The sequence below is a fragment of the Lepidothrix coronata genome, unplaced genomic scaffold, assembly GCF_001604755.1.
Source record: "Lepidothrix coronata isolate B3197 unplaced genomic scaffold, Lepidothrix_coronata-1.0 Scaffold99, whole genome shotgun sequence".
Lineage (NCBI taxonomy): Eukaryota > Metazoa > Chordata > Aves > Passeriformes > Pipridae > Lepidothrix > Lepidothrix coronata.
This window is the reverse complement of record NW_016690279.1, coordinates 3,932,294-3,958,397: the sequence shown is the minus strand read 5'-3', so window position 1 is coordinate 3,958,397 and position 26,104 is coordinate 3,932,294. Positions and strand designations below refer to the sequence as shown.

At 56.8% G+C, this 26,104-nt stretch overlaps 1 protein-coding gene across 4 annotated transcripts in view; it reads right to left on the bottom strand.

The window, feature by feature from the left end:
* The window catches only part of NOL4L (nucleolar protein 4 like), a 63,324-nt gene continuing 37,220 nt past the window's right edge, over positions 1–26,104 (bottom strand). For 2 of the 4 annotated variants that reach the window (XM_017822801.1, XM_017822802.1), the window contains exons 5-11: positions 20,015–20,156; positions 8,407–8,678; positions 7,836–8,021; positions 7,565–7,756; positions 7,356–7,478; positions 6,855–7,056; positions 1–5,111 (exon numbers count right to left, since the gene is read on the bottom strand). In XM_017822801.1, the coding sequence (XP_017678290.1) occupies positions 4,912–5,111; positions 6,855–7,056; positions 7,356–7,478; positions 7,565–7,756; positions 7,836–8,021; positions 8,407–8,678; positions 20,015–20,156 (1,317 nt within the window). In that variant the 3' untranslated portion in view covers positions 1–4,911. Of the gene's footprint in view, positions 5,112–6,854; positions 7,057–7,355; positions 7,479–7,564; positions 7,757–7,835; positions 8,022–8,406; positions 8,679–20,014; positions 20,157–25,349; positions 25,416–25,746; positions 25,799–26,104 lie in introns of those variants that run through there. The other 2 variants (XM_017822803.1, XM_017822804.1) reach the window with 2 other exon arrangements.

Below are 26,104 nucleotides of genomic sequence, written 5' to 3'. Positions count from 1 at the left end.
TTTATGGATGCAAAGGTTTATTATACTTAGTGAATAAAGCTGATAACGAAAAATCAGTATTTTCCATGAGGGAGAGGGAGAACTTTCCACAAACTTCAATGAAAACTCCTTTTTTTTTTTTTTTTTTTTTTTTTTTTTCTCACAAAAACCAGACACTTCACAAAATTAATTTTGTCAAAATATAAGTTAAGCATAAAACTGGTGCCTTGCCCCCCCACGTGAGTGCTACCGCTGCTCTCTCTGGTACCCGCGCTGTCTGTTACGGAATGGAAAGCACAGCTTATGTCAACAGGATTGAAAGATGGGGGTTTTTGTTGTTTTGGGTTTTTTTTTTTGTTTTTTCTCTTTTAACACCCAAAATTTAGATCCCGCTCCGGTGGCTGATGGCACTGACCTCTCTCGCACAGGGGCTGGGGCGAGGGGCAGCGCTGGGGCCAGCAGCACCCAGCGGGGCTCGACAGTGGAGGAGAAAGCCCTTTTTGTTATACAGTGTTTATTAAGTAGATTCAGTCTTATATATGATATACAGATTCGAAAGAAAAAAAAAAAAAAAGGATTCCACATACTTATGAAATCAGTGCATTTAGCAAGTAATACCATGGAGATAACAGCTCGATTAACAGCTCATTGGTCTTTGTTAAGTGAGGGGACAGGGAGTTGGCCTGTGCTAATCATTCCACAAACAGAACAGAATTAAGTTGCATCACATATATAATAGACACACATTCTAAGAATTAAAATATTAAGCCACATTTACTGGAAAAATCCACAGTATATAACACAAATAACTCTTATCAAGCTCGTTGAGGAGGAAGTGCTCATCTGCTTAAGAGCCACATGAAGTTGCATAGGTGCCTATCTGCAAAAATATCATTTCCAAAGGAATCAATTGATTAAGCAATAAAGTGTCACCTTAAAAGCTGGATTAAGTGCCATACGCTTTCTGAGTCCTCGGGAAAGCACCAGCTTCCCAAAGAGCCTCTTCTGCCTCGTTGGGAGCCCCCCGCCTCCCGCGGGACCGCGCTCCCACCCCCCAGCCCAAACCAGTATCCAGGCTCGGGCAAGCTCACCCCTTCCCTAAAGTATTCCCAATTCTGCTGAGGAGTGTTTTCCCCCTGTTCCCCTGTGTCAGCTGGACCCTGCGAGGAGCTGGGCAGCGTCCAGGCGGGAGGAGGAGGAGGATGGGGAGGCAGCAGCACTGCCAGGATCTGGCGCTTCAGAGCTCCGGATCAGCTCCCGATTGGAATTGCAGCCAATCCATACGACTATTGGGAAAGAAAAAAAATACAACAGCTTGTGCAAAAACCCAAAATTGCTTAAAGAGTGTCTAGGTTTGGTGGGGTGTCCCTCGGGGCGGGCGCGTGTCGGTGGGTGGGTGAGGCTGTGGCTGGGTTAAACAGACGAACTGGGTGAGGGGCAGCTTCCTCTTCAACAGCAGGTCTGGCAGAACACACGGGGGCCGGGAGTTCTGTACATGTAAACAGTACACTTTCACTGAGTCCAAAATTAGGAGCAAAAATACAAAGGTTCACATTGGTCTTAGGTAGATACAGGCGAAGAACTGAGCTGTGCAGCTCCGAAACAACCAAACAAAAGTTTCTAAAGCACCACTAAATTATATAAAAATCAGACCATGGACGGATTGTAGTTGGTGTCTGGTGAAATACTATGCTACCTTGTAAAAAGTTTTACAAAAAATTACAAATCAAAAGTATATTAACCCTCTGAGTTCAAAGCAGCATTTTTTTTTTTTTTTCATGAACTGGTACTAAATCCGACGGCCGCTCCGGGAGGGAAGTGGCCCTTGGGATCAGGGAGGTACAAGTTATGTCTGCTCGCAACCCCGGGAACACTCTCCCATGGAGAAACAGTGTCATGGGAACCGCACATCCAGGACAGGGTGGGTGTGTTAAAATAAAATAAAATTTAAAAAAAAAAAAAATATCTATTTTCTTGACCAGTGATCAGCTTTTCTTAACCAAACCCAAGACCATCCAGACCATTTGCTAACCCAGCATTCTCCTTCCACCTGTCAAGATATCTGGAAAGCCGGTGTATTCTGCTCCTGCTTGTTCCTTCTCGTTGAGAACCCGGACTAGCAATTCCTGACCCCGTCCTGCCCAGTGAGAGCGCAGGAATGTGGCTGTGAACAGTCCTGGAGCACAGGGAGCCGTGGCGGAGCACGGAGCAGCTGCAGAGCACGGAGATGTCTGTGGAGCTCATGCCAAAGGAACCGTTAACGCTGCGGCTCACCAAAAAAAAAGAAAGAAAAAAAGATCCCTGACAGAATATCGGAGTCAATCCCGTTTGTTTCAAACTTGTCCCAGATGTGGCTGTCACCAGGGCTTTGGGAATCTGAGTCTGTACCATTCAGCTGCAGGTTATGAACATCAGGTGCTGGGACAGGGCGGTGTTGGGCACCCTCCTACGCGACGCAGCCTCGGTGTCCTCTACAGCAGTTTGACCACGTGTAAGAGCTCCTGAACTTCCACGCGTGCCGAGGCAGGTTCAGAGGTGATCGGGAACGACAGCTAAACCTCAGATAAATAAAACCTAACCCCACTGTGGCTGTTGGTGGTCTGTCCATGAGCTCCCAGGTTACCTCTACTTCAGTACGCTGATGGCAAACTTATGGCTAAAGGTTCCACTGCCTCTCCGGGGAGGGAGGCACCGGCACGGGTGGGAGACTGCGGAGAGGGAGAATCCCGGGACAGCGATTGTCTCTGCCTCTCCTGCCTGAACGGTAAGACTTTCACAAATGGCTGCGGTTACAGGTTTTGTCAAAGGTTTGTTACTTCATGGTATTCACACAAAAATAAATATTTACATAAATTCCAAGTATGGGAGGATGCAGTGGACAAACCAAGCAGGCTTGTGAAGTGCTGGGGAAAGCGTGAGTCTGAGCCCTGGCTGGGGGCTGGCATCCCCAGGGCCCCCACCCTGCGGGCAGGAGGGGACGGGTGTGGCCACGATGCTCCCGGTTCCAGCACCAGCTCAGGTCTAATGAGCCGCCACCTCGTCTCTGCACCCCGTGGCCAGGGGCTGGGTCCCTTTTCTCCAAATGCTACGGAAAGGTTAAGGTTTGGGGAAAACAGTCAATGCAATGGTTGATCCCTTCTGCTGCTGGGCCAGGCATACCTGGCATCAGGAGCCAGAACCTTTTCTGTTCTGAGACTAAGAGCAGGGTAAAGTTTTGCTTCTCTTCCAGTGTGTGGAGCATCATGGGGTACAGAGGGTACAAGGGAACTGCCCGGGCCTGCTCCTGGCCAGCCCAGCTGCTGCTCAAGCCCATGTCAGTGGCGTTGGCCCCTGGAGCAGCAGCCCCCGTCTGCCAGCTCCAAGCGGCTAAAAAGTAAGCCAAAAGCTGGCTCCAAAGAGAGAAAGTTTCTACCTACAAAACAGCTTTACACTTATCGAATTTCTGCCTCACGGTGCGGACTCCAGCCGGGCGGGGGGGCTGCGGGGGTCGGGGAGCAGCAGGACCCCCGCCGGTCTCTGCACAGCTCCAGAGCACGTGGCATTGCTGGGCTGGGCTCAGCACCCCTGGCAGGAGCGAGGTCCCTGGGTTAGCAGCACTGGCAGTAGGTATTGCACTGAGCAAAACGAAGTGCATCATGGGGGAGAGGGGTGGAAACGGGGCAGAATGGTCATCGGACTACGGTTCTTCCACACTTCGGGAACTGTGGGCTTGTTCCAGGACTGTGAGCAGGGAGCGGGAAAGATTCCTGGGCCCCGGAGAGGACTTTGTCAGTTCTGCTGCTCAATGCTGCCCGTCTCTCCCGCAGGAGCGAGTGGTCACGGCACCAACTCACCTTCTGGGTGAGCCCTGGCGCTGCCCTGCCTCACACCCCGTGGGTCCCCAGCGGTTTATCTCCCGGTGCTACCCCGGGGCTGGTTTGGGACGGAGCGGAGCGGATGGCCAGGCACAGCAGGACCCCAGCCGGAGGTTCCAGCCTCCTCGGCACGATCCCCATGTCTGCGACACTCACCGTCCCCCAGGACCAGCACGGCCAGTCCTGGAAGAAGCCCACAATGGAGTGTGAGGTAGAGTACAGATGGTGACCGCAAGACAGTGTTTCTCAGGTATCTCCTTCCTTCCTTCTCTTATCTGCAATGACTTAAATGAGTGCGAGATGTCCTTCCAGCCGGAGGTCTGCTGAGCTTGCCGAGTCTCTGCGGGAGGTTCAGACCCCACTGGTGCTGTGGAACCCTTTAGAACGAAGGCCTAAGCTTGTGCTGCTGTTCAGCTCCCACCTACGCTCACTGGAGGCTGAGCAGCCTCGATATCAAAGGCTGGATGGCAAACTTGCTCCCTGTGGGACAAGGGTTCACCAGAGAAACAGGCAGAGCTGCCTGGAAATTAGTAGTGTAGTGATATGGAATGTGTTATTTCACAGGAATAAATTCCTTCTGATCAGACAGACAAAAAACTGGCAATCTGTACAAACTCAAAAGAATCCATTTTCAGAAAAATAAATTACTAAGGGGAGAGGAGGGTCCATTTCTCAATAAATATGTGATTCAGCTCACCTAAGACTTGGAAATTATCCGGGGATGGGAATCTAACATTTGGGTCCACAAAGGTTATTCTAAATACATCTGCAGCCCCAAACCTCCCCAGGCTCCCTTCTGCCCTTCAAAGTCCCACATCCTTCCAAGCTGCAGGGCTGGCTTCTGGTCGGCCGGACGCACGGGTGTTGGTATGCTTCCAAAACGTGTCCTTGTGCCTGAAGTCCCAGGTGCTTGGAGTGTAAAACAAAACAGGTCTTTTGAATTCCACCTTCTAAAAACTACATGTACCCGCGGCGTGGCGGGAGGACGATGGTGGTCCTGAGCAGGACATCGCCGGGAGCCTCTTTCTAGCAGGTATAAATTGTCTTCTCGACCGAGGAGCGACGCAGACACGGGGAGTCAGTTCTGCTGTAAAATGAGGTTTTCCAGTTCGTCTGCAGACCGGAGCAGGAACGCCGCCGACTCCCGGTATCCGGCGATGAGCTGCCGCACGGCGCTGATCTCCGTGGGGCTGAGCTGGGCCGCCTGCATGCCCCGGCTGGTGCTGTTGGAGGGGGCCGTGCTGGAGGCCCCACCTTTCATGCTGAGATCGGTTGGACCTGCCAAGGAAAAGTGAGAGGGAAGCTGAGCTCCTGCTGGGTGGCCCAACACAGCTGTGGGACACCAGGGACACAAGGCAAGGACTGGGCACTGCGGCCATTTGCAAACCAGGATGGGAGAGTTCAGCTGCCCCTCCGAGCCCAGGTGGGTGCCACTGGTGATGGTGGCAGGGAGGGGAGCACATCGCCCCAGGCGGGATGGAAAGCATCCAAGGAAAGCAATGCTGGAGCAGCAAATGCTGCGGGAGGAGCAGCACCAGCAGAAGTGTTCCACGCCAGGAGAACCAGTGCTTCGAAGTGGGGGAGGAGGAGGAGAAGGTGGAAGAGGAGAAGAAGGAGGAGGCTCTCATGCGAAAGCAATTTCACTGGACAGAAAAGGCAGCAGTAAACGGAGCCCATTTCCCGGCTCACCAAGGGGGAAGGAGCTGGGAGCAGGGATGTGGGCTTGAGCAAGAATTGCCTGAGGTGGGGGATGGAGGGAGAAGACACTCCTGGGCAGCAAACCCCTGCAGGCCTCTGCTCAGAGGGAGGAGAAGGTGCAGCTCCTTGCAGCGAGCTCTTCCCTCTGAGGGACTGGGCAAGAGCTTGGGGAAAAAAGAATTGCAAAGCAGAGGTTTAAAAATCCACTACAAAGAAGCGAGGTGAGGTGCTGCTGGGTGTTGCACCCAGGGCCTGCCTGCTCCTCCTGGAGGCTGCTCAGCGACCTTCCTGCACATCTGCTGTCTCACAGAGCCAGTAGCCTGGCCAGGCCAGAGGAGGGTGCTCAGCAGTGGGGGGGCCGGGGTGCCTGTGCTCCTCTGGGGAGGAACCATTGCTGTGAGGATTAGGTCTCAGCAGCTGGAGGCCGGGACGGGATCTTTATTCAGGGTTAAGAAGCATTAGGAAGGGATGATAAGAGTTAATCCCAGACAGGCATCTCTCAGGCCTCCGGAAATCACATCCTTCCAAATCCTGGCTCCCGTCGGGGGCGGGCAGGGGCAGGGCAGGAGCCCAGAGCGCACCAGGACAGGCAATGGCAGCCTGGAGATTGTTGAAGGACTGGCAAGGACTCCAGCCCCTCCTGCCACCGGTGCTGCAGGGCAGAACCAGAAGGAACATTTGGCCTCACCCCATACCTGTCTCCCCAGGTGCAAGGGAGTCATCAGGCACACAGGAGCCTTCCTGTGTGCCCTGCTGAGGCCCGGGATATTCCGCTCTGTTCACTGGCTCCTAACCTTAAGCCCTGCCTGTGCTCTCCTTCTGCCTTCCCGTCCTGCAGCATCAGTCCTGTTTTCCCAGCTGTTGTTCCCAGGCAGTCCCCAGCCCCTCAGAGCCCTCCTGAGCTGTGGCAGGAGCTGGCTGTGCCCCCAGCCCCATCCGTCCCTGAGAGCGGAACGGCTCATACCAGCAGCAGATCAGGGCAGTGATAGGCGCCCGCTCCTGTTAATGATTAATAGCTGGTACAGATTCTCTTTTTTTTTTAAGTGACACTCCTTCCCTCCACCAGTGCCACTCAGACTGTCCTTCCCAGTGCAGTTCAACAATTAACCGTCTGCTGACGAGGTGAGCTGAGCCACCAGGTAGAGACCTCTGCCAGCTGCAGGACAAAAGGGGATTTCAGAGCAGCTCTTCCTCCCCTCCAGTGGCCAGCTCAGTCCTACAGCGTGGGCTGCCAGGAGCCTGTTGCACACTGCCTGGGCATGGGGTAGAGCAATGGCTGGGTGGGCTCCCTGTGCCCCTGCAGGCCCCAGCGTGGCCACTTACCATTACTGTGGTTGCCCGTCTGGAGGGAGGCAGGGGGCTGCAGGCTGCCCCCCAGGGACCCGTAGCCACGGTAGCTGTAGTTGAGGCTTCCATTGATGTAGACCGGGTCTTGGGAGTAAGATGAAGCTGGCAGTGAGTAGGAGGAGTGGGTGATGGCTGTGGAGTCTCTGGAGTGCTGCTTGTCTAAAGCGATCGGTTCGTCCTGCACAGGGGAAACACAGACTTACTCCAGCGAGGAGCCTGGCTCTCCTCTGTGGCCAGTGGGAGGGACAGCACAGGGATGCCTGGTCTCCTGTGGCTGCAGCATGGCCAGTTCCAAACCAGCATCCCCACCCCTGTTGGCCTGAGTCTCAGGACACACCATGGGGCTCTGTTCTGCAGCCCCTCTGACTTTTAGAAATAAGACTTTTAAAAACTCTTTTCTAAATTGCACACAAATGTCTCTCCCTCATCCCACAGCCGGTTCCATCCCTCGCCCACCTCTAACTGCCAGCACTGTACCTGGGAGGTCTGGTAGATCTCCAGCCGCATCCTCTTGGCTGCTTTCCGCGTTTCGCTCTCACAGGCGGCGGCCAGGATGTTCTCTGCCATGGCTGAGGTCAGGTGAGGCGGCGTGGGCCTGGTCTGCAGGACACAAGCAGAGAGCGTGCTCAGGGACCTGCTGCCCCAGCTGTGGTGGTGAGCAGGAGGGCACTGGAGCAGCCACTCACCATCTCCATCCCGTTCTTCTTCATGCGGCGGCAGGACTTGAGGTAGGTGCGGATGCGCTTCCGCGCCCGCTCCTGGAACTCGGGGAACTGCCGGCTGCACGACTCGATGATGGCCTGGATCTTCTCCTTGGGCTGCTTGGAGATGGGAACCATCCGGTCCAGGTTCTCATCCACAAAAAGGCGTACAAACATCTGCAAAGGAAAAGACAGACGGTGGGAACCCCGAGATGGGAGGCAGGCAGGCTCATCCTCCCCACGGAGCCCTCCTTACATTGAAGGCCTTTAGCCTCTCCGGGTCCATCCCCTCCGAGTCATTAATCTTATCGTTGTCTTCATGGTCATCATGGTCATCGTCATCTTCATCAGCCGTGGGGGCCCTGCCAACGGTCAGGTCCTCGGGGCAGCCGCTCACCTCTGTCTTGATGGAGTCGTAGCTGCCCGAGCTGTATGGGGGGGACTGAAAGGAGACTGTGGTTACCATTGAGAGCCCTCACCTGATGCACCTGCCCCTTCTCCTTGTCTCACTGCGTCTGTCCCCTCTCCTGACGGCCCCCTGCAACTTGGGAAGATGAACCCATGGCCAAGCTCCCCTGAGCATCACCTCCTGCCTGCCTGGGACAAGGAAGCCTGTGATGGCCTGATGGCCCAATGGCTGCTCTGGCTGGTGGGACCATGGCTCTGCCTCATCCTATGGGAATCACTGCTGGACCCAGCAGGAATGGGCTTCTCCTCATATGGTGGCTGTAAGGTAAGGGTGAGGTGAGCCCACTGCAGTGCCCAGCTCTGGGGCAGGTGGGGTGTGGGGGATGTCCGTGGCTGTCCCAAACCACCCTAGGCCATACCTCTGCCGTGGTCTTCACCGCGTACTTGACCCTGCTGCGCAGCCCGTCGGCACTGCAGCTGTCGGACTGGTAGGAAGGGGTGACGTGGGCAGGGGTGAGCTTGTCGCAGAGGTTGATGGGCTGGTCGTCAGCGGAGGCGGTGAAGTCCATGGGGGCCGCGGTGCCATTGCCGTTCATTTCGGGGAAGGCGCTGTCGCCTTGCGTGCTGCTGGAAGTGGAGGGGTTCAGGGTGGAGGAGCCATTCCCGCTGCAGCTCTCTGACGAGGAGTCATCTGCAAGGAAGGACATGTGGTCACACCCGTGGCACCCTGTGACTGCTTTCCTGAGGCTGTTCTGGGCTCACTTGGTGGCTCAGCTACTACATGTGCCACTGGAAGCCAGGCTGGCACTGCTGTGCTTTGGGCCCTGGGATGCAGCAGCTGGAAGTACAGATGCTGGCACCCACAGCTGCAGGGCCACTGTCACATGGATTCACTCCCTCATCCCTCCAAGCACACTGGATGCTGCCATGCCCCATGCCCGAGTCACCCATCCCTCCGCAGGTGACAGTCCCTGCGCCTCCGCCCTCGGCCACGGTGCCTGGGCTTGAATAAGAACTTTGGAATTTGGTCCTTTTAGGTTTCTGTTTGCATTGCAGGGAGGAGAAAGGGGCATTGCCTCTCCCCGCCAGGTCCCTCACCGTCCTCCTGGCCCAGTTTGGGGCTGGGTGCGGTGAGAGGTGACGAGTTCCAGCACTGGTGGCTCAGGCACATGCTGCTGTACAGAGTTCTGGGGTATAAGAATGACACACAAGGACAAGCTCACTTGAGTGGGAAAACACTGAATCCACAGTGCCTGGAAGCAGCATTAGCGGCTCTGCTCACAGCAGGCACACCACCCAATGAGTTTCCTCCTCAGCACACTGCTGCAAGGAGGGGACAGGGCTGCACCATGTCCTTCCTGTCCCACTCAAAGCCCAAGTGACCTACACCCTACATGGACACTCCTGTTCCCTGTTTCCACATGTCCCAGAGCCATCCCCACGGCAACCACATGGCCTTCCCCCACCACTCAGACAGGTCAGGGGCTCGGCAATGGCGGTGCCATGCACATCCAGTGCACAGCCTGGCTCTGCTCAGTCTCGGTTCTACTCACACCAGAGCTCCTGGCACCATCCCCCTGCCTGTGCCCACTCCCACCGTGGTGGTTCCTGAAGGACAGCCCAGAAACGACAGAGAGCCTGGCACTGCCTGCACCCACCTTGCCTGCACCCTGCCAGAGAGCTCAGCCCTGGGGCCAAGCACAACACTTCAAATTGCTCAGCCCGTTCCCCTCCCTCCCCCTCGCCGCAGTAAATCCTTTATTTCATTAGGTGCCTCCGCGAGAGGGAAAGGGCGAAGCACGTGGGAGCCGCTTCCTGCGCCAGCGTGCGCCGGGCGGTGAACAAAGAAGCTGTCGGCAGCAGCGAGGAGCAGATGGCCGTCCCCACACCCGGCCCGGGTGCTGCAGGACAATGGGCCGGGGCTGTGGGGTGACCGCGGCACCGCGCCGACAGCTCCCGGTGCATGGGCACCGGGTCCAAAGGTGTGCGGGCGCAGGGCGGCGGGACAGTGCCCGGCTGCTGCCACTCACCCTCCTCCTCCTCCCCCTGCCAGCACCTGCAGGAAACTTTACTGCGAGGCTGAGCGAGTGGTGCGGTGACCCTGCGGCAGCCCAGGACTTTGTATCCCTTAAAATAAACAGATTTGAGGACACTCGGGCATCGGAGCCGACCGTGGGGCCGGCCGGGGTTGCCGCCGTGTGTCCCCAGCCGCCCCGCCACGGGCGCCAGTGCTCACTGCCCTGCCTCGCGCCTGCGCCAAGGCGACTCCTGGCCCCACGAGCCCCTAAATTAGAAGGTCCCCACTGGAGCTCCCCGCTCAGCAGAGCTCCCTCCCCCTCCTTTCCCTTGCACTGATCCACTTATTCGTCTGAGCGATGACCAGAGCTGACCTAATCCCCGGGGTGGTGTTTATGTGCCGGGTGCTCTGGGCCAGCAGCAGGCATCACCCTCCCCACCACAGGGCTGGCTCCTGGCAGAAGTCCTTGCTCTGGGCCAGGACACTGCATGCCAGGGAGTGTGGGGCTCTGGAGGGGCTCAGCAGCCAGCACTATCCAGGGGCACCCTCCAAGCCAAGCCCTCAAGAGGAGCTCTGGTCTCCCCTCCCCGTGATGTGGCGGTGGGGCTGCCGTGGGTGGCTGCATCCCAAACCATGGCCCCATGCACTCCTGCTGCTGGCTCAGCTGTATCTGGAGGGGCAGGAATTTGGGGGCACTGCCACCTCCTGCCCCCACACCCTCCTGTCCCAGGGCACTGGTCTGGTGCTCTGAGCCCCCACGGGTTTTGCTGTCCCTTGGCACGGGTGCAGGAGCATTGCTGGCTTGGCTCTGGCCCCAGCAGCAGAGGGCAGGTGGCTGGGGGCACAGAGGCCTCCCTGCCCAGGATGGCGGCCGTCCCTCCCCCAGCTCTGTTCTCTGCGCCAGGGGAGATGGGGCTCCCAGAGGGAGGCTCCAGTCTCATCCAGCGATGCCTCTCAGAAGGATTAAGGAGAATTACTCCCTTGCGCGGAGGCACGAGCTGCAGGCAGGGCCCTGCCATCAGCCCGGGCACAGCCACAGCCACAGCAACAGCGCTGCACCACAGGGCCAATCGGCACCGCGACCAGGCCGAGGGCAGGGACCTCCCACAGCTCCTCAGCAACCCCCTCGGCTGCCTGCACCAGTGGGGCCAGGGGCCTGCCATGTGACAAAACCCCTGCCAGGCAAGGGTACCTGGAGAGACATCACCTGGGAGAAGAATAAGCAGATGCCCTGGGCATCCCCAACTTGCCCTGGGCATCCCCAAACCTGCCCTGCACATCCCCAAACCTGGGCATCCGCAACCTCCTCTGGGCACCCCTGCAGGGACGAGAACATCCTCAACCTGCCCTGAGCAGCCCCAATCTATCCTGGACATTCCCAACCCACCTCGAACAACTCCAATCTGCCCTGGGCATCCTTATTATGCCTTAAGCACCCCCACTCCTTCCTGACCATCCTGCTCTGCCCTTGCTCACCCACATCCAGCCTCCCCACAGCCCCCCAGCTCTGCCCCCCATCCCCAGCTGCTGACATCAGGTGGGATCCTGGGGGTGACGTCTGGACAGCCCCAATTTCTCCACATCTCAGGTTTTCTTTTGTGTTGCACAGAGCACACACGGCAGCTGCACGTCAGGTTTCTGCCCAATGCTGCTGCATTTATGAACCCTGGGTTTGCTACCAGCAAAAAATATTGCAAACAAAGAGGAAGGTGTCTCTAGGAACCTGCCAGGTGGGATAAGAAAATGAAATGGGAATTTAATATCAGTGACCAGCACCTACTAAAAGAACAATTTAGTTTATACCAAGGATGGACGTACATAAATAATGAGGTTTGTAAACCCACGGGCTACAGATATTTTCTTATTTTCACATTTTTATGCTTTATGCTCTCCCAGAAGCTCTGCACACAAAGTGGGGGTTAATCTCAGTATTGTGAGCAGAGAAATGGCCACAAATTCAGACTGGTGAGTGCTTGGGTCTGAGCGGGACTGGCCTCAGCCAGCTTGAAAACAGATGAGCTTGGGAGGGAGCTGCATTCTCTTGGTTGGAACAGATGGGACAGGGACAGGGACGGGGACAGTGCTGCTCCCTGGGCAGCTTTGCTGGGGTATCTCCAGCCCACAGCCAGCCCTGAGAGGAGCTGGGACACCTCTCAGCAAAGCAGGACCTGGGGGAGAGGGAGCAGGAGTGCTCCCATCTGGAGTGCAAGAATCAGGTTTAGGCTCCTGAACTGCTATGGCAGGGTGCTGAGCAGCGATGGGGCCATGCTGGCCACGCTCTCTTTCAGTAAAACCCGCCAAGCTCCTGAGCTTGGAGAGGTTTTCCGCATCTCCCAGCAGTGCCCAAAGCACATGTCAGGAGCAGGGCTCCGGCAGCAGCAGGCGAGCAAGGCCAGGCTGTGCAGCCATGAATATATTCATTATCAACCAGCACGAGCCTGGTGAGCTCCCTGCTCGCGGCTGGAGCTTGGCTGCACGAGGAGCCCCTCTAATGAGGATAATTGGGAGCCCCCCTGCTCCACCCCCGTGCCCTAATTGAAGCAGATGGAACTGCAAAAACAATGTCACTCCTAACCGGTTTGATCTTTCGGTTGGAAAACGGAGTATTTCGTTCTCCTGTTTAATCCCCTCGAGCCAAGGGCTCCGTGGGCTGGATGGGAGGTGGAGCAGACCCTGGCACCGTGTGGGTGAGGGCTGTGAGCCCGCGGAGTCCAATGGAGGCCACTGGTCCCACAGCCCACAGAGCACTGCCCTTCTCAGCCCCACTGCAGAGGCCAGGCCATGACAAGGCACACAGCCAGGTTGGCAAGGAGGTCACAGGGTACCAGCCTCGTGCCTCTGCTGCAGCCCCGGCATCTCCCCGGCATCAGCCCAGGAGAGCAAGAAGCAAAATGGCTCCTTGGGCCGCGGTGCTGGGGGAGGAGGAGATCAGTCACTTATTAAATGAATTAATCAGGGCTCAGCGTTTTCATTTTGAAGAGGCTGCTGGATTATCCTTGATTTCTGTGGCGCTGGATTTGAGGAGATCAGGAGGGGAAGGGGCGATTTCCAACACCTGCTCCCCGGGAGATTTTACGGCGGGGAAGTGGTTGGGTTTAACGTCTCTGCCGGCGCAGGCCACCACACCGCTCTCCAGAGCAGAGTTAAAGATGAATGGGGCAAATTGTTCCTCCTCCTGTCACATCTCCAGAGCGGAGACAAAACCTCTTTTGACTCAGGAAACAATGAGCTTATGTAAGAGCCAGCGGCCCACGGAAACCTCGCCACAGCCCCGCACCACGCGGTGGGACAGGGGCTGCCCAGCCCTGCCCACGCCCCATTGCCGTGGGACCCCCAGTTGGCCCTGGGGTGGCCCTCCTTCACTGCTGCACACCTGCCTTTCCACGTCCCACCAGTGACCCCTGGTCCCCCCGGGACTGCCACGGATCTGCCACCCACGGCCCGGCCTGTTCTGCCCCCGTGGGTGATGGCAGGGGTTCTGCTCCCACGTGAGTCCCCCCATGGCTCCTCGGGGGGAGCCCACTGTGGCACCGGCATGGGATGGTGCCATACACCCAGCCTTGGGAGCGGCCATCAGGAGGGCACAGAGCATCCCACTGCCGCCCGCCTGGAACAACAGCCAGGAAGATGAAAAGTGCCATAAATTATTCACTCACAAAAGAGACGAGAAGGGGGAAGAAGGGGAGGAGGAAAGCCTGCGAGGAAGGGATACTTAATACAAATTAGAGAGACCGAGTGGGAACAGGGGCCCCGTGGGGGGGCCACGGCCGGGCGTTAGCACCACACTCATGAGGGGTAAGCAAGGCCCACCATGACCAGGAGGTGAGCGGCAGGAGAGGCTCTGGGGCCCACACCATTCACGTGGCCAGAGCACGGAGCCCGTTTACTCCAGGTCCTGCCCAGCATTTGCCTCCAAGACGCACAAGGAAGAAAAAAGCAACGTGGCTGAGGGCCGCGGTGCGCTGGGGCTGGCCAAGGTCCAGTTAAGACGCTCTATTTCCTGTCTTCCTTCGCTAACGCAAACCTTGTTATGTCCCAGACAAAGTGTCCACGCTCCCTCCCTGGGTTGCTCCCTCGACCAGAGCCCTTGGCAAGCCAGACATCTGGCACGGCCGGACACAATGCGCGTCTGCAGGCAAGCCTGGCCGGACAAGGCAGTGCTGTGCGGCCGCCTCCCCGTCCCTTGCCATGAAAGGTGCCCCCCGGTGCCGTCTCCCCCCGGCTCCACTGCCCTGCCCGAGGGAGCAGCTCCCTCCAGCACTGGGACCTCACCGCCCCGGGCCTGTGCTGGACATTCTCCCATGCACCAAAGCTCGTCAGCTCCCACTGCACAGAGCAGCCTTGTCACAAACACGCTCTGTCCCTCTGTTTTCCCTTCTCCCAGCCCCTGTCCCTCCCACCACACTGCTGGAGGAGTGCTTGAGCCAGGAGCTGGCCCTTGTCCGCAGTGAGGAAGGAGGTGGCACAGACCAAGACTCTCCTTGTCACTGCCACTGGCAGCCACCCGGATCCCACTGCAGGGAGGGGACATGCCACAGCCCTGTGCTGCCTGGGCACTGCCTCTCCCCGCGCCAAACAAACGGGTTTGGTGGCTTTGGCCGGATTCGCGCCGAGCTGGAGCCTCCAGCACAGACCTGCCACCAGAGAGACCCTGCTGTTCACCCCTAGTCCTTTGGGGACTGTCCCCAAGCTCTGTGGAGCTCACCCTGCCATCTCTGCTTCCCCTTTCAGTTGAGGGTACTCAATTTGGGGAGGAACTGGGGGCACAGGCAGTGCTGGCTGCTCGCAGCCCGGTGATCCTCTCTGCTCCAGACCAAGGAAGAGACCCCCCTAACTCTGCTCCGTGCACCAGCAGGATGAATCAACAGGCTCGGCAGCGTCTGCACAGTGCGCCAGGCTGGCAAAGCCACCGCGGCCTCGCAGTGTCCTTGCTGCACTCCCCAGCCTGGCAGCAGGGAAGGACAGCCTTCAAAGGATGCCGAAAGGAGGGTGTTTATCACAGGCCAGGGCCTTCGCTCGGGAGGAGCAGATGCCCCTGGAAGATGTGACGGGAACAGAGTCACCAGCCCAAACCACTCAGGCGAGGCAGGGACATGCTTGCTGACTCCTGCTGCAGGGACAGCATGAGTAGGGACACCTTGGGGAAGAGGAAATAGATCCCTAAGGAAAATAAGATTCAGCTGTAGTAAAACCTGGCTGCTGGTCCTAGTCTTGTTTAGGCTCTGAGCTTGGGCTTCGGGTGGACAAAACCCAATAGTGGTGCAAGAAACCCTGAAAACAGTGAGAGTTTTGCAATCTGGGCTAAACAAGTATTTTGGGGCTTGCAGGCCAGTTCCTGTGGTCTGCCTGCCAGATGGCTGCCTGTGGTCTGCTGGGCTTCCCCTGTGGCTGGCAAAGGGTGTTTGTGTTCACCTGGAGCAGGGATGGGCTGGCTGAGGAAAGCCCCAGCAGCAGAGGGGAACTGGGAGCTGCACGAGACCCAGTGCCACTGCAATGAGTGACCTTGTTAGGGCACAGCCATCGCCCCATGGCCAGGTGACAGCTGTCAGAGGTGCAGCTGTGGAGTAGGACATCATGGCTGCCCTGGGGATGGAGCCTGGCTTTTGGTCAGCACTTGGCAAGAGGCTGGTCCTCCTTGGAAAGTGCTCTGCTAGGCCAGCAGCTCAGGGAAGCTGGTGATGTGCAGCACATCGTGGGCATCTCATCAATAACACCGGTGTGACCTGGAGCTGCAGGAGACATGCCATACCAGGAGAGACACTGCTGTGCTTGCTGGGGAATGGCTTGATGCTGCCCCTGCCATCCCAGGGTAGGGTGTCCAAAGGAGGGACGGGCCCTACCTGTCCCTGGGACAGTGTCCTGAAATAATGCTTGCCTGCATGTCCTTGAGGTCCTTCCTTGGAGCACTCCTGAGGGATGCCCCCAACACCCAGAAGCCTTCCCAACCAGCTGCCTCAAGGGATGCCCCCGAGAAGCGTGTGCCTTCACAGTTAAGTAGGTTAAGAAAGTCCTTTCTCCAAGGTCTGGATTAGCCACTGCTGTTCCGGGCAGAACTGGCTCAGTGGGGATGCTGCCAGTCAAGTGAGGACTGCACTTAGGGATCTGAGCCAAAGGGGATCTGTCCATCATGGTGCCAGGAAGCAATTCCATGTCCCCCACATAGGGAAAGAACATCTTACACCCAGGAGCTTTCCCTACTCTTCAGAAGCATGGGGCAGGATGGGCTGGGGAGCAGCAAGCCCTGTCTGTGGGCCAAGTGCTTCTCCTGGTGATGGAGCAGGATGTATGGCCAGGAACAAGGCAAGATGCATCCTATTAGAGGGCAAGACAGAGAATCTTCTACATGAGTCCAAGCACTTTGCCACTGGGATTTAGGGTCTGTCGCCTGCTTTACTTTCAAGGGCACTGCCCTTGCCAGCAAGTCACAGCAGCACCATGGCAGGATACCCCAGCACCCCTGCGGGGGGATACCCCGCTCAGCCTACACACCAGACCAAACTGGGAGGTTTGTAGTGCAGTGCTCGCCTGTGGAAGCAGGCTTTGGAGATGGACAGAGTTCAGCTCGAACTGCTGCATCGACACAGGGCCAAGCACTGGGAGTGGGGATGGTGACAGGCACCGACAGTGGGACGGCGCAGCATTCAGGGTCCCTTTGCTCCCAGTGTGTGCTGGCTTCCACAGATGTGTCCCTCCAGGATGTCCGGCACAATAGCTCCGCTCCAGCAGCAGAGTTCGTGTTGATCTTGCTGTCGCTTTGGGCAGCCGCCGGCTTCCTGTGGGCACGTACGCTGTGAGCAACATCCGACTGGGAAGGGATGTTGCTGGGAGCTTCACGTTTTCCGTGCTGGGGCCCGCAGGATGAGTAACAAAGGAAAATGGAAGGAGCGAGTGTGTGCTGCTCAGAGCCGGTTGGTGTGTCCTACGTCCCACCATGTGCCCACCGACCCAGCAGGAACCCCGGCTCTGCTGCCAAAGCTCTCCTGACAGTCCCTGTTCTGCCCCCAACCCCCCAAAGTCTTCAGGTGTAATTTGCTCACCCTGCAGTTCTGGGGCTGACACTGGTTGCAGCACGGCTGTACTGGGCCAAGGCTTCTGGGCACCGAGAGCAAAGAAGGTGCTGGCTTTTGTTCCAGCTGCTTTTAGGTCTCTGAAGATTTAGCAGGTACCTGTGTGTCAAAGCATGGGAGGACAATTCCCTGCTCTCCCACCTCTCTGGATTTCATACCACTCTGCTCTACATCATAGAAGAGCACTTGCTACTCCCAGGCCTCAGAAGGACCTGGAGCTTGTGCTTAGGTCCTTTAAAAAAGACTTTTTTTACAAGCGTGTCAGACGATACTGCTCTCCTACCAGGCAACTGTTCATTAAAACTTTATACTTTAGGAAGCCTTTCACAGAAGACACACTCTAAGCATCCCACCCATCAGAGAGCAGCAGGCAGGAGCAATTTAGTAACTCAGAAGGTTTTCCTGAGGGAGGAGAGTACCCTCCTGAACAAGCTTCCAACTGAAGGACGTGGTGGGCAACCAGACCCCTCTGCAGGACACCCGGAGCTGAGCCCAGCCTGGCTGCAGGGGAGGTGTGGGGCTCACTGTGGCACCAGCTGGAGCTCTGCAGGGCTGCTGCACAGCACAGTGGACAGCTGAGCACAGGAGATGTGGACAAACTTCCAGCTTGGGAGTACTTGGGCTGCCCCAGTGTGAGCACCCTGCACAGGCACCTTGGCCAGCTGGGCTCCGAGGAGCACGCAAGCTCATGTGGGCTGGTTACTCAAATTTTTTGCACAGCCTTACTAAGCTTGTGTGAACTCAGAAAACACATTAGCTTCCAAAATAAAAAGAACTTTCATAGGTCAAGAGAAGAGGAAACTGAAGAGTGGTCGACACTTTGATTCATGCACGTTCCCTTCCTCACACCAGCAATTTGCTTTTCCTCTCACGACATGCTACTCTGCTCCATACTCCTCCTCTGCTCCATGCTCCTCTCCTCTAACTACCCACTGCCCTCCTGGGTTGTTCCAGCTCCACTGTCCCTCTTCTCCTCCCAGTCTCATGCGTGCTTCAGTCCTGAGTGGGAGCATTGGTTTGGCAGAGGGACTGACATGAGGTGGCATTAGCCTGTATTTAGAGCTCCAATACAGACCACAGACATTCACCACAGGTACAAAAACCTCCTCTCAGTCCATAAAATGCCCCTGAAGTATGGCAGCCTGATGAAAATCCCAGTCTGTATCTTTTTCTGGATGGGTCTCATTCGTAACCCTGGGCTTGGCTTGCTTACTTTTCAACTCCATCCCTTCTGATCCACCAAAGTCTACCTGGTTCAGCCTCTGCCAACGCCGGGCACAGCCTGGGACACTTGCATTCCTCACAGAAAGGGACTATTTGTGCTTTATTGCTCATCACTGACTCTTACAAAAGAAATTAAAGGAGCCAAGAAAAGCCCCAAAGAGGACACCTGCTTCTGAAGGAAAACCACAGGGCATGAAAAATTGGAAGCAATTCCTAAGAGGGCAGAGAGAGAGGAAGGATTTAGCTTTAGCTAGAACATCTTGATTTGCCTAAATACGTGAGTCCCTTATTAAATTACTGTCCTGTTGAATTACAGTGTTCGGCAAAGGGATCAAAACTGTGTCATTCCAGATTGTAAATGAGACTTGGGAATTCAGTGGCGAGGGGGTAAGTCACAAACCCAAAATGTCCCAGTGGGAGAATGGCAAAGTTCAGGGGGTACGGAGACACCCGGCCAGGCCATGGGGATGAGAGATCGGGGTCATTGGGGCAGAGGGTGCAGCCTGGCCCCGAAGAGCCAAGACCTTTTGATGTGTCACCACCAAAATGCCCTTCCTCCTGTCGTGGCACAGCCCCACTGGGGCCCCCGGGCAAGCAGAAGTGCCCCTGCCCATCCCACGGCCAGGACGCGGTGCCGCGCAGGCAGGTTTCACATCCTTACCAAGGCTGGCTGCCTCCAGCGCTGGGGCTGCTTAGAGAAAACCAGCAGTTTCCCAAAACTGCAGATTTGCAATGGAAACTGAAGTGCCACAATGCACTGGAGTGAAGAGAGCAGCGTCCCTGCTGTCACTACCATCCCTGCTGTCCCTGCCACTGGCCACACAACCAGCTAAAAGCCACCCCATGGAGATTTGCCAGCACAAAAGCCCTTTCTTTCCTCTGGGGTGGTTTTCCAGTCCCCTTTCTTAAAGCAGCACTGACCCAGCCTGGGTTGTCCCTCAATTCCCCCGCTCCCTTCCCGCTCTCCCAGCAGCAGCCAGGCTGGGGAGGATGAGGGATTCAACCTCCAGAGCAAAAGCCGGTAACAGTCCAACCACCAAATCCTTCCAAGCATCACAGAGACGAACTCTGACCCGAACTTGTACTTCTACCACTTATTTAATTGCTCTTTTATTTTCAACTTGCATGTTTCACAGATGCAACACACCACCTCTCTTCACCAAACTCTTCCTCCCAACCAGCCCCTGTGTGCTGCCTTCAGTCCTTCTAACTGCCTGCCCTGAAGGAGGAGACACCCACAAATCACCCCTCGCACCACTGCTATCAGGTGTTGCAGATTATTCACAATTTCTTGCCTGGCAGATCCAAGACCTGTTGAAGATGCAGCTTTTCAAGCACAGAAAGCTGTGACCTGTGCTGCAAAGCCCTGGCATCCTCTGTGCATTCAGAACTAAAAGGGTTTTCCTCATCACCTGGTGAGAGGACTTGGGGAACTAAAACCCGATGCCTTAGGAGGGGATTTGACGATTTCTTTCTGGAGGAGCTGAGAGACAGGTCCGGGCACAAGGACCATCAGCTCTGAGCTGGACAGAGCCCTGGCTGAGCAGGAACCCAGAGGCTAAATGGGAAGGACTGGGAGCTGCTTCAAAGCCTGAGCTGATATGAAATCCATCCCACAGGTGGGACACTTGATCAGAAAGGACTGGTTAATGTTTAATAAGCCACAAAAACATCCTGTGGCAGAGGCGCGGAGCGCTTCCCGCCCGCCGGGGCACTCACCGTCCTCGTGGCCGTGCAGGTTCTGCGGGCTGCGCATGCTCTCGTCCTGGCTGGGGCTCAGGCTGGAGTTCAGGTGCTGGTCAGCTGAGATCCATGTGGAGTCGTTCATATCAAAGTCCTCGCTGCTCACCGACGTCTCATCCTGGAGAGAAGCAGGAAAGGGTTAACTCATTGAGCTATTTCCTTTCTTCCTTTCTCTGGCTTTAACATCTCCTCAGCACACTCCTTCCTAAAAACAATTCCTTGGGCAGCTCCTGTCCCCTGAGAAGGCTTGCTGGCCCCAAGACCACAGCGAGTGGCCCTTCCCTGTGCAGGGTGAGGTGGCTGCCCCAGCAGGGACCAGGGCTCTGCTTCCTGCCTGAAGACTTGCCTGAGCAATGGCACTGTCTCTAATTGAGGACAATTAGAAAGAGCTCACATCCTGTAGGAGCGGATGGCTGAGCCCTGGAGTTTACCCTTTAATCTCCATCCACCCCAGCGTGCTCCCGGTGAGGCAGTGGCGTGGGGGAGCTGAGGATGGGCGAGAAATGGCTCCATAAAACATCTTGGACTTTTCTGAGATCAAATAATCTGCTGCAAGAGGAATCACCGGGGGACTGGCAGCAGCAGGAGCGGCTGCTGTGGCAGACCTGGACACAGGTATGGATCCCCATAGACCTGCACTGCCTGATGCTGCAGAGGAGGCTCCTGGAGCCCAGCCCCGAGGAGCTGCTCCTCCAGCCCTCTCTGGAAGGGTATTGCCTCTGTACCCTCATCAAAAATGACAGCACACACCTTGGGAAGGGGCTGGAGGAGTGAAGTCCCCCATGAGGCAAGGACACCCCAGCTGAGGCTGGGGGACCCCAGCCAGACGCCTGCTTCCCAGCAAGGGCATAGACGACATTCCTCTCTCCCACTCCTGCAGCTGAAAGGACATTTTCTCTCTCCCTCTCTCCCTTCTCACTAACCTTTACAGTACTTCAAGACACAGCCCTTGGATTGCTTCCAGCGCCGGAAAGGTCAGCCACAGGATTTCAAAACCATCATCATAAAGGCAGCACTGAGATCCTGAATGAGAGGAGGGGCTGCGGGACCTCCCTGAGCTGAACTCTCCCAACACACAGCTTGGGAGGAAGCAGATACATTTTCCCGTATGGACACGGTCCTGCTGGTGATCCCTTTATCTCCCTTCCTCTCCCTGCTCCCCTCCCAAAGCCAGGGGCACAGCCCACATCCAGAGCCCTGGGGTGCAGGGGAACACCAAAAATGTTTCCAGAACCGCTTTCAACTCCGCTTTCCTTTGATTGAAACATTTCAAAGGCTTGTAAACTCTCTGCTCTTATTTTTTTTTCCCTCCCCCTGGTCCTGAGATAAAATACAATCCCCGCTCCCCTTCCGTGTAAGCAGCAATTGGCAGCACCCCTCCAACCTACGCCTGTGCCTCATAAAAACAGCCCTGTCTGGCCGCTGCTGGCTGATAGTTTTTATTGTGAACAAACAAATGTCTTTAGAGACAGGTTTGTGCTTTTCCTCCCAGCTCCTTGTCCCTGCAGACACATCTGCTGGCTCAGGGCTCGCGCCGCCCCCAGCCCGCTCCCTCCATGTGCCTCCCGGGGAGTTTCCTGGAATTTACAGCTTTTGAAACCCTGCACGCACCAAGGGACGGACTGATGGACGGATGGACAGAGCTCAGCAGCCCCAAGCATGCCTGCCACGGGGACACCCTGACCCCAGACCTGCCAGTGCCCCCATGCAGCCCCCTGTGCCCAGGTGAAGCTGAGCAGGAGGGCAGGAGGCAGGGACAGGCATGGCATCCCTGGCTCAGCACAGCTCCACTGCCACACCAGCCACAAAGCAACCCTACCTCTCCAGAAACTCCATCTTGTACGTACAGGAACAGAACTGGAAAGGTCTCCCTGTTGCAAACTATAAATAGTCTCTTTATTGTAAGCATTTGCAGGGAGGCAGCCACCCTAATATCTGGCCTTCTTCACAAGGCTTACTCAAGATTAGTGTCAGGCTTAAGAGACAAATGCAAATGCCAAGGTCCTTGCTGCCCACAGTCTCTCACCTGTCCGGTGAGGAGGAGGAGCCCTGAGAGTGACCCACAATGTTTTCGGGTGGTTCAGGCTCAGCTGCAGAGGACACCCAGCCACAGCACCCAAACCACAGCCTGGGAAGCATCACACTCTCTGTGCACTCACACAGAGGGAAAAGCAGTGACACGAAGGATGCCTCGCATGCACATGTGATGCAAAGTGCTTTATAAATGTGTACAATTCTCTCAAGGCTCAATAACATTCGCCTATTATTAGAAATACTCTGGCTATCAAACCAGAAACTGATAAGCTATAAATGACTCAAGTTAAACAAGGCTGTCACACGTTCAGTAGTCCAGGATCCAGCCACCAACAGAAAGTCAACCCCTGCTTTCCACCAGAGCTTTCTGCTTTCCAGCACTAATACCCTTGGCCAAAACACCAACAGGACAGACTTCCCGGTATCACACAGCTCCCACAACACAGCCTATCCCAAGGGAATACAGGTGGCAGCAGGTGAATCCTTCATGGCAGCAGGAAATGACCAAAGCCGGCAGAACTGTCAAGAGCATGCGCTGCCTGCTGGCTTGGAGCAGAGCCCCTGCTCTGCCCACACCGTGGTGCCTCAGGAGCTGCTTACACCTTTGTGCCTCCTCCCTGAGAAAGAGAAAGGCCTCGACCTTGAGTGTGGCTGTGTCCTCCCCTGTCACCCCAGCTCTGGCATCCTCCACTGTCCCTCTGCTGCATCCCACGCTGCTTGTTGGGACACCAGAGGCCACTAGCAAGATCCCTCCTTGGGACACCCCTCAGAGACCAAAGGCTGAGCATTATGACCTCCTAGTGCTGCCTGCCAACTGCTGGCACTGCCTCCTCACATACCAGGGACAATCCCAGGGAGGGAGGCCCTGGCAGCAGTGCCCAGAGCACTGGCTGCCCAGCCACAGCCCAGGAGTAGCCCTGTGTCAGTGGGCTGGAGCGGGGGGGACAGCAGCACAGCACAGCACAGTACACATCCAGCCTCAAACCACAGGACACCAGAGCGGGATCAAAATTTCTGGCTGGGTGGGAGCTCTGAATCTCCCTGAATGCCAGTAATCTGGCTGAAGGCTGAGCCTCAAAGCGGGCTCCCCACCCAGCCAAACAAGGAACCGCTTCTCAACAGCAGCAACAGCCACGACTCGGAGCAATACGGTAAATCTAATCTACCCTTCCACCCTCTTTTGGCTTGCAAGTCAGGCAGCTCATTCTTTTTCCTCTCTGGGTTCTCAGGAGAATTCTCTCTGCTAATTTCTTCTTTCCTGTAAACAAACTTCAAATGAAACTTTCATTAGAAAACAGAATGCAATCCATTAGAAGTGCCTGTCTTAGGACCTGCTGCCTTTTCCCCAGTTCCACACCACTCGTGCCACAGATGGAAGTGCCAGTGGCGCCCCAAGCAGCCAGCCCAGAGCCAAACCCTGAAACCCAGCACTGTTGCTGCCGCCCTCCTCCTTCCTGCCTTTCCCAGCTCTCCGGAGAGATCTCCTCACCCCGCAGTAAAGTCCCATCGCTTTGTTTCCAATGTTCAAGGGACTGAGCGATCAAGGGTCAGGCAGTGTGCGTGCAGCTCCTCTCTGCAAAGGGAAGTCGGATCTTGCTGCTGCACTCACAGGGCACACCCAAACATCGGAGCAGGGCTCCCGGCACCGCGCAGGATTTGGAAAACAAAATCCTCGCTCCGCTCCTTATCTACAGTCCAACATTCACAGCTGCTCTGCAGACACTTGCAGCCAATATTTTCTACCCAGCAGAGGCAGACACTCACATGTGTAGGGCTCACACTCCACATTTCTGTCCCACTTTCCATTCACGATCTTCGAGCACCACGCCTGCACGCGTCCACTGAGCCTCCCAACTCTGCTCTGAGTAAGAAAACTATTCTTCCTATTATAGAGCTGGAAACTCCGGGTACTGACAGCCTGGCTGGTCCAAGAACACAGGGAGTCGCTGGCAGATCCAGGAACCCAATCAAGCCCTCCGGACTGCAAGGCTGTAATTGCTAGACAATGTTTCTTCACCAGTGCGCTCCTTCCTGGAGAACAACCTCCCATAGTACAGGCTGGAGCAGGGCAGGGGGGGAGGCTACTCTTATAACCTCGTAAATATATGCAAGACTATCAGTAACCTGCTTATTTTACAGCCAGGCTCAGTTTCTCGAGGACTGCCTTGCAAGTCTCTCTCCCATCATTTACATGCTGTGCCTCACGTTTAATATTCCAAGCTCCGAGTCTCAGGACGGTTTATTTTCTCTCTTTGAGTCCTTTTATTTTAAAACATGTCCTTTCACGCCACAGCCTACTATCCTGATGGGACTTCCTTCCATGGAGCAGGAACTGAGGCTGTGTGCTGTGCAACCTCCTCAGCACACAGCCACGCTCAGCTTCCCACCAGAACCAGCCGTGTTTTTAGAGTCAACAAAAGGCAACGCGTGACTGCCAGCCCCCGGAGCTGCTCCACTGCCATGCCGGTGCCATGCACAACCTGCCCGGCACAGGCAGCTTCCAGATCTGCTAAACCTGACCAGGGAAAAGCACCTCGTGCCATGACCCACGGCAGCAGCGGCGCGTGGGGACGAGCTCTCTGAGGAAGGCAGCCTCATCTTCGTCTCAGCCACTGTTTAAACCCAGCCCTCTGAGCATGCCAAGAAGGTATTGAACCAGATTTGACCCTAACTTAACCAGTGCAGCGCAGAGAAAGGCTTACTAATGGAAGATAAAACACTCCAGGTCAAAGATTGATACTGCAGCCACAAATACTGTGGTGGTCATTGCTTCAAAGACCCGGGAAGCCTCACAGCACACGGGTGTACTCGGGCTGTGGCGGCGGTGAGCTGTGACTGTGCTGCCTACTCGTGTGTGCAATTCCCACACCAAAGAGAACATCCCTGGCGCTCTTTGTCAGGTCACTTACGTTCTTATTTACTGCAATTTCTGCTGATTTCTACGGGACCCGGCAAAACCCGAGTATTTGTCAGTTCCCGAAAATCGGCCAAAAGAGTTAATTTAAAAGGCAAACGGCAAATGGAAAAGGAAGGGAGGATCATCCCTTCCTCCCCCTCCCCCTTCTCTGGAAGCTCTTCTTCTGGGAACCCCCCCACCCAGCATTCCCACCGGCCCGAGCAGGGAGCTGCCAGGGCAGGGGGCGGCCCCGAAGCCCCTTCCAACAGCCGCTGCCCCGCTCCTGCTGTTCAGCGGGGAGGTGCTGAACGCGGGGCAGGGGGGATCGGGCTGCACGACTCCCTCCACCACCCCGGAGACCCGCACCCGCCTCCCCCGCACCTGAACTTGTTCCCAGGCGTTTGCTTTTCCACGCGAGGCGGGGACGGTGCCTGATACCGCGCGGTGTGAAAGGGCACTTTGCTCTGCCCCCAGCACCGGGAAGCGGGTGTCGGGGGGGGGGACGGACCCGGCTTTGGAGGCGGGTGCAGCGCTGCGGGCTGAGCGGCCGGGGTTCCCCGTGTCCTCCCCCCTCCCCGGCGGCCGCGGGACCCGGCGTTTCCCCGGTGGGACGCGGTTCCCGCGTGTGTCCCCGCAGTATCGAGATGCCGGGAGCCGGGTGAGCGTCCCCGTCCCGCCCCCCGCCCGCAGGTAAATAGATACACCCGCGATGGAGCCCTGCCCGCGCGTGTGCGGGGCTCAGCGTGCGGCGAGGATTGACACGTAAGTAGGGCTTTACCTCCAGGGAGGCGGCTATTTCCAGCACAATCCCCGCCCGGGGCCGGGGCCGGTGATGGCGGCGCGGGGCCGGTGCCCGGGGGATGGCTGGGGCCGGTGCCCGGGGATAGCCGGGGACGGAGCGCTCCCGCCGCCGCCTCCTCCCACTTTCTTCGGCGCTTTTGTGCTCTTCCGGGCGCGGGGGAGCCGCGCCGGGCGCGGGGAAGGACGCGCCGCCCTCCCCCCCCCGCCGCCGGCCAGCCGGGCGGGCGACCCGCAACTTCCCGGGGCCGCGGAGCGGCCGCTCCCCCCGGAGTTGGGGCCGGGCCCCGCGGCCGCCGCGCCCCCCCCGCCCCGCCCCGCCGTCACCGCTTCACCCC